Source organism: Anarrhichthys ocellatus, unplaced genomic scaffold (assembly GCF_004355925.1).
Source record: "Anarrhichthys ocellatus isolate YVR2014 unplaced genomic scaffold, GSC_Weel_1.0 scaffold42, whole genome shotgun sequence".
In the NCBI taxonomy this organism is placed as follows: Eukaryota; Metazoa; Chordata; class Actinopteri; order Perciformes; family Anarhichadidae; genus Anarrhichthys; species Anarrhichthys ocellatus.
In genome coordinates this window covers 2,067,358-2,075,473 of record NW_022280072.1, presented here as the reverse complement: position 1 = coordinate 2,075,473, position 8,116 = coordinate 2,067,358, and the positions used below count along the sequence as shown (strand labels likewise).

The 8,116-nt window shown below is 42.9% G+C and overlaps 1 protein-coding gene and 1 non-coding gene across 2 annotated transcripts in view; both read left to right on the top strand.

Moving 5' to 3' along the window:
* The window catches only part of prkaa2 (protein kinase, AMP-activated, alpha 2 catalytic subunit), a 9,834-nt gene extending 1,726 nt beyond the window's left edge, over window positions 1-8,108 (top strand). Inside the window, exons 3-10 of the mRNA XM_031868485.1 lie at window positions 402-495; window positions 1,553-1,697; window positions 2,496-2,583; window positions 3,141-3,365; window positions 3,673-3,835; window positions 4,797-5,135; window positions 5,732-5,858; window positions 6,336-8,108. Of these exons, the coding sequence (XP_031724345.1) occupies window positions 402-495; window positions 1,553-1,697; window positions 2,496-2,583; window positions 3,141-3,365; window positions 3,673-3,835; window positions 4,797-5,135; window positions 5,732-5,858; window positions 6,336-6,586 (1,432 nt within the window). The 3' untranslated portion in view covers window positions 6,587-8,108. The remainder of the gene's footprint in view (window positions 1-401; window positions 496-1,552; window positions 1,698-2,495; window positions 2,584-3,140; window positions 3,366-3,672; window positions 3,836-4,796; window positions 5,136-5,731; window positions 5,859-6,335) is intronic.
* Window positions 7,831-7,937, top strand: LOC116395040 (U6 spliceosomal RNA). Its single transcript, XR_004213498.1, has one exon. It is a non-coding gene; the product is annotated as a U6 spliceosomal RNA (small nuclear RNA).
* Window positions 8,109-8,116: the final 8 nt, after the last annotated feature.

Genomic DNA, 8,116 nt, shown 5'->3' with positions numbered 1-8,116 from the left:
CTCTCTCTCTCTCCCTCCCTCCCTCAACAAGCTCCAGTGTTATTTTCATCTCGGACATGTGAGCTCCGTGGAAAACTCCGTCACAAACATATACAGTTTATTTATATATATTTATATATTTATATTTATATATATATATATATATATATTTATACATATATGTATATATATATATATATCTATATATATATATATATATATATTTATACATATATATATATATATTTATATATATATGTATATATATATATATATCTATATATATAAACTGTATATGTTTATTCTGCACATATTTGGATGGGAACACATTCGCTTTGGAGATGAGATAAAAAAGCCTATTGGCGCGTTTACAGGTGTATTGTAATGAAGTGTGAGTTATAATGTACATGTTTGTGTTGTAGGTACCAGGTGATCAGCACGCCCACAGATTTCTTCATGGTGATGGAGTACGTGTCTGGAGGTGAGCTGTTTGACTACATCTGCAAACATGGACGGGTAAGACGCTTCATCAGCTGACTGGTAAACAGTAATGGCGGTGTGTAGTGTGTAGTGTGTAGTCTTTAGTACCTTTCATTAATAATTATGGGATTAGTACTTGGCAGGTGTGATGTTGGTGTTTCCTTACGTTCTTTCTTCCCTAAACTCACAGCTTTACTTTTACCCTGTAGAGACATCAAAATACTGTCTGGATGCACATATATTTACTCTTTGCTGCTTTCCTCACTGTTCTTAACTTCAGTGATTCATAGTTTATAAAAATGTGTTTGACATCAGCGTCCCCAGACCCCATCGCTGCTCCACCTGTCTGTCACAGCTTTATTTTAACACTGACGCTTTACTCACCTTCAGCGTTCACAAGATACGTATGCCTCCGTGCTGTCATGGCCAGAGGAAGTATGTTTTCGGGTTGTCTGTCTGTCTCGTTCTCATGAACGGGATATCTCAGGAACACCCGGGAAGGGAATTCCTGAAATCAAATTTGGCACAAAAACGTCCACCTGGATTCAAGAATGAACTGATTAGAACTTGGTGGTCAAAGTCTCAATAATTCATATGCTGATTATGACGTTTAGGCAACAAAACCACTCAGAAAAGAGCGTTGACATCAACTTGGCTGACGAGCAACTCACGTTAACTGATAACAATTAAGATTCAAATTCTTTAAAGTATTAGATAAAACACAAACTACGAAGAATGTTCCTCGGTTAATATATATATATAAAGCTTTAATTCTATTATGTCGCATTTTCATTATGAGGCTTAAGTGCACAGAAACTTAATTACTCAAAATATAAGGTGACTTCATGTGGCAACCAAAAGTTAGTCTCTGTTTATCAGATAAAAGAGGAAGTGCTAACATTTTGGATTGCTTGACTGGTTGGCGGAGGCATGCGATATCTTGTTTAGATGAAGCTCGGAATTACACACACACACGCACACACACGCACACACACACACACACACACACGTTCAAGACAGAAGGACTCGCCCTAAACAAGACACAACCAGAGCAACACCATCCAATCATGTCCATTCATGGTGTGTCTTTCAGGTGGAGGACACGGAAGCCCGCCGTCTTTTCCAGCAGATAATCTCGGCCGTGGACTACTGCCACAGGCACATGGTGGTCCACAGAGACCTGAAGCCTGAGAACGTCCTGCTGGATGCCAACAAGAACGCCAAGATAGCCGACTTCGGTAGGATCCCCAGAGCCCGGAGCTACAGCCAGAGAGGAAGAGACGGAGGGATGGGCCTGGCAGAAGAATTGTTTGGGGAATTTAAGAAGAGGGAAAACGGGGGGCTGAGTACTTGGACAGTGAACAGTGTTGAAGGGAACATTTGTTGCAGAGTCATAGGAGAAGGCATAATTATACACTTATATCAAAGCGTGAAATCACAATCGCGCACCTGTTAACCTCATCAGTAAATGAGAATTAATTTTTCACCGATCGCACTTTGTTATCGGTCGTGTTGTTGGTGTTGTTTGCCGATTGGTTGAGAGACCGTGGCTGATGCAATACGACCAGGAACGAGGGAAATATGTTCACAAAACACACGAAGGGCCCTTGTGCACAGCGGGGTTGGCATAGGGTGGCCAGGTCTCATATCATGTCTGGCAGGAAGCCTTGAGGCCCAGTGTCATCTGATAGGGAAGGAAAAGCGGGTGGGGGGGTGTACAGCAGTGTTTTGGCTGAGAGCAACAGGGAGAGTGTTAAAGGAACAGGGATGAAAGATAAAGGGAGGGGCAGAGCGTCTGGTGTTTAGTGTTTGGCAGAGAGAGAGAGGCTCATCCAATTAGATGAGCTTTGTGTTTTGTACAGGAGGATAAAGATATCAGCCGTGTGTCCACCGTGTACGGCTCTCACCCTCCTCGCTCCGGGGCCATGCTCAGATTGACCAGAGGATCAATAGCAATGATGTGATAACAGGGGGGGGGGGGGTCCTGTCGGAGTAGAGACAGAAGGGTGTTAATGTGTCTTGTGTTGGGCCAACAGGTCTGTCCAACATGATGTCAGATGGGGAGTTCCTACGGACGAGCTGTGGCTCACCAAACTATGCTGCTCCAGAGGTCATCTCAGGAAGGTGTGTGTGTGTCTGTGTGTGTGTGTGTGTGTGTGTGTGAGAGATCACATGTGCGATCAAGGCTGCAATGATAATCACGTCTGAAGGGTAATTGTTTAATCACCGGCTTTAGCAACTAAATAGTTTGGAATTCAAACTGAACGAAACCAAACAAACAAAAGTTTACATTCAGTGTTACATTTGCAAAGTACTTTTAAGTCGTGCATTACCAGCAAATACTGCAGAGAAGAAGTGGACGTGGTCACTGTGACGTCACCCATTGGTCTGACCATATTTGGACGAGAGGGAGGAGCTGGTGAGGGATACCCATCGCTACCGTCCAGTCTTCTTCGCTGCATTTCTTGGCACTTTACCGCCACCTGTAGATCAGTGGACTACAGTGCAACCGTAAGAAGGGAATGTGTATTATGTCACTGACACGCATTCATGTGTCCTCATGAAAGCCAGAATAAGAAATGCATCTTTATATAAAGACAGTTAAATCTGCCACCTACAGGAGTAACTCAGTGTGAATCTGTTTGTCCGTTTCACGTCACATCTCCTCCTCCCTCTGCCAGGCTCTATGCCGGCCCAGAGGTGGACATCTGGAGCTCGGGGGTGATCCTGTACGCCCTGCTGTGCGGCACTCTGCCCTTCGACGACGAACATGTCCTGACGCTGTTCAAGAAGATCAGAGGAGGGGTCTTCTACATGCCGGAGTACCTGACTCGCCCCGTGGCCTCGCTGCTCACGCTCATGCTGCAGGTGGACCCTCTAAAGAGAGCCACCATCAAAGACATCAGGTGCTTCCCCTGCTCGCTTTATTTTGATCTTCTTTCTTTTGTTAAACATGTTAAATCATTGTGAAGTGTTGTACTTTAGGCACCGTACTGTGCGCAGGATTGGTGTCTCCTCTTGTCTTCTGCTAGCTCTGTAACATTTAAAAGGTCACCCATCTGAAGTGTCGTTACACAAAGCAGCCCTCTGCGTTTGACGACAGTTTGACTTCATTCAAGTTTAAATGTCACATACGGTGACATTTGAAGATGAATCCCCAACACGTAGCCCCATTAGGCCTGGTTTAACTTTGACTATTCTCTCCTCTGTCAGGGAACACGAGTGGTTCAAGCAGGACCTGCCGGGCTACATGTTCCCAGAGGACCCCTCATACGACTCCTCGGTCCTGGACGAGGAGGCCGTGAGGGAAGTGTGTGAGAAGTTTGAATGCACCGAGTCAGAGTTTGTGTCCAGCCTCTACAGCGGGGATCCACAGGTAAACAACAGTGTTCATGTTTCTTCTGTTTATTAAACTGTGACTGTTATATTAAAGTCTGACGCCACAAGATTATGTTTTGTATTTTCATGTTTGGAGTCGTAATCTACTCAAGAGATCACATAGTAGTCAAATAATTTGACATTGTTCGATCGATCATCCTACCGCCAACAGGATTATAACAATCAGCTTTAATTTAAAACCTAGTTCAAGGGTTACTGTGGCTTTAAGACCTGGTTAAGAGAGGAACTGAAAATAATGTGGGTTGCCTTTAAATCCCCCGTGACTCCACCAAAGCAGGGCACTGTTTAAACATGATTTATTAAGGAAACAACCCCGCCCCAAATAACAGCACCAGAAAATTGACTGAATGTCCACAGGATTGTAGATGATTTAGTAGTAGAACAGAAGTAATCCAACAAAAAAAAGGTTTAATGTCCTTCCTTCAAAATGTAAAAATACAAACCAGGATAAACCAATGCATTACGAACAGAGACACAGACAAACTCACAATCTTTACGGTTTCCCCGCTGTCTTCAGTCGGTCGAGGCGCCGCCATACAAGGCCGCCCACCTTCCTCCGTCTCTCCTCACAAAATACAAAATCAAAATTCCCTCCCCAAACATTTCCCTTTCCCGTTCTTCTCCGGGCCACGCCCCCTCACACCTGTGAGGAACACCCGAGTACAAATTCTGATGACAAAATAAAACGATTGTGTTCGAAGTCGTGCGATGTAGTGAATCACATGACCCCAGTTTCAATTATCTAGTTAAACTTTCATTCATATCATATCAGTGATAAAAGATAAGGTGTTTATGGAATGTTGCCTAAATAGCTTTTCCTAACCACTGCTGCCTCTGTGAAGGTGGCATTTTAAATCTGATGCCTGCAGTGCGCCGCAGGAGCATCAATCAACACGCTTCAGTCTTCTATTGACTCTCCGTCCTCCCTGTCCATGCAGGATCAGCTGGCAGTGGCCTATCACCTTATAATAGACAACCGGCGCATCATGACCGAGGCCAGCGAGTTCTACCTGGCCTCCAGTCCTCCGCAGTGCTCCTTCATAGAGGAGGGCATGCCGCTGCCCCCCGGGGTCAAACCCCACCCGGAGAGGATGCCTCCGCTGCTGGTCGACAGCCCCAAGTCTCGCTGTCCTCTGGACGCGCTCAACACCACGCGGCCCAAACCGCTGGCGGTGAAGAAGGCCAAGTGGCACCTCGGGATCCGGAGTCAGAGCCGACCCTACGACATCATGGCCGAGGTGTACAGAGCGATGAGACAACTCAGCTACGACTGGAAGGTAATCTGACACATACACATACATATATACATATATACAGTATATACATATATATATATAGTATATACATATATACATATATACAGTATATACATATACATATATACACATATACATATACATATATATACATATATACATATACATATATATACATATACATATATACATATATACATATACATATATACAGTATATACATATACATATATACAGTATATACATATACATATATACAGTATATACATATACATATATACAGTATATACATATACATATATACAGTATATACATACACATACATATATACATATATACAGTATATACATATACATATATACAGTATATACATATACATATATACATATATACATATACATATATACATATATACATATACATATATACATATATACAGTATATACATATATACAGTATATACATATACATATATATATATATATATATATATGTATATATATGTATATGTATATATATGTATATGTATATGTATATATATATATATACACACATACACTTACAGTACATACTTGGGTCTACACACAAACCAGACTGTGCTTTGTTTTGCGTTGTAGGTGGTGAACCCGTATCACCTGCGAGTGCGGAGGAAGAATCCGGTGACGGGAAACTTGGTGAAGATGAGCCTGCAGCTGTACCAGGTGGACAGCAGATCCTACCTGCTGGACTTCAAGAGCATCGACGGTTGGTGACCAACAACACCGCTTTCACAACGTTTCTAATTTGTGATTGTACATACACAAATGTAAATGCATGTTTGCTGGTGCTGGCAACCTATTTTTAGAAAGAAAAGATTAAAAATGATCTGATGCCAGTTATCAGGAGAGCAGGTGGTCATGCAAAATATAAATTCTAGTTCAACAGACAGAATAAGAACACTTAAAGGTGCTTAATTTGATATTCAGAGCGTTAATATAGCAGCCAACACGTATTTGTTATGTAAAGATATCGTGGATTAATGTCTACCAGCTCTGCTCTGTTAGCATCGTTAGCTGCTAGCTGCTGGCTCAGCCATCGCCATGTTGAGAGCCGTGTGGAGGCGATCCCTCAATCATATACATATATACTCTGAATTTGGACTTTAGCACCTTTAAATATGACATATTTAGAATTTATTTTAATTTTATTTTATCTTCTCCCTCCCGCCCCCCCTCCCTCCAGATGACATCATTGAGGCGGTGGGCTTTAAATCGGGTTCGTCCACTCCTCAGAGGTCGGGCTCCACAGCCGGCCTCCACAGACCCAGACTGAGCATCGACTCGGCGAGCCCGGCCGTCGACGTGCCCCAGCTCAGCTCCTCCCTCCCGGGGTCCCTGTCCGGCAGCGCCCCGCTGCTCACCCCCCGTCAGGGATCACACACCATGGACTTCTTTGAAATGTGCGCCAGTCTGATCACCACACTGGCACGCTGAGACCTGAAGACCCCGAACCTTCGCTGGAACCTGGATGTCCTGGGAGGGGGGGTTTAAAAGCCAGATCTGGGATAAAGGGAGTGCAGACGTTCGGAGTGACTTCCTCTCTCTGTCTCCTCTCCAAAGCCTGTCACCTCACCTTAAGGAGACAGAGAGAGGAATCCTTTTTTTTTTTTTAATTTAAAAAATGTTCTTATTCGGTCACAGTTCTTGAGTCTAGAGTTATGGAATTCTTATGAAAACTGATCCTGGGACTGTAATCTGTGAACCAGCGAGGTGAGAGGAAGTCACGGTTCACCGTCACTCCTCCCACAAATACCCTCAATCTATTATCTGCTGAAATGCCATCACCCGCCATCATACCTAATGGTGGGGGACCCTGCTGAGTTCCCCCAGACACTGATCAGAGGTCAGTTTTGCCTCTTGTCTTATATTTTGATGAAGGCACCGGTTGTTAAAATCGACACTAAATCCGTATTCTGAGGGAACGTCAACACATGAACAATTGATATTATATGGTTTGTAAAGAAACCGCTTTTGTTATCCATGTATATTATATTTATACTACAATCATAGAGCGCTATACCAAATATCTTTATACACCAGAAAGAAGATGATTATTATTTAGATATCAGATCCATATTTATTTTTCAGAGACTGTTTTCTAGAACCTGTAGTTAAATATTATTTGAGCACCGCATCGACGTAGAGCTTTAAATAGATGGTAGAAGATGAATGAGCCCAGAGGCAGCAGGATAGCACTCAGTGGACTGTGTCAGTGTATTTAAAGGATACTTGCACAACATGCATATCTCTGCTAATGATTCTGCTAATGATCATAAATACGCAACACACACAATCCTTACTAGTCCTTAAGAAATGACAAGTTGAGCAGCTGCTAACATGCTGCTCCCTCACGCATGTACAGAATGTCATTGAAAGCCTGTAATATCCGATGTCTGTCCTTCTGTCACAGACAGAAGCCATGTGCTGTTTGAAGTGGAATTTTTTAGGGTTACAATTATTAACGTTATTATATATTTTCAAGCCTTTTAAAATGAGAAAGATGTGCATCAGAAATGACAGCCCAATATGAGGTCTTAAATTGTATTTTATCGTTTTCTCTGAGAAAATGTTAATTTTCAACTGATGCCACCAATCATGTTAGCAGCAATAACCTTAATGAGTGTGTACGTGATGGGTAGATAACGAGGCGATGATGATAATCGAGAAGAGAGGAAGATGTGCTTGCTAAGGTAACACATCTAATAAATTGGAATCGATACAGAGAAGATTAGCATGGCCCCTGCGAAAGGATGACACGCAAATTCGTGAAGCGTTTCCACATTTAAAAAAAAAAAAAAAAAAAGACAGATCCATGTGAGATGGTGTGCATCAGCCGCAGGGACAGAACAAAGACACAGAAACCTTTCTCCAGTCGCCTTAAAGAACGCAACACAGCAGCGCTGTGCACGTGTTTATGGAGAGAGAGAGAGAGAGAGAGAGAGAGAGAGAGAGAGAGAGAGAGAG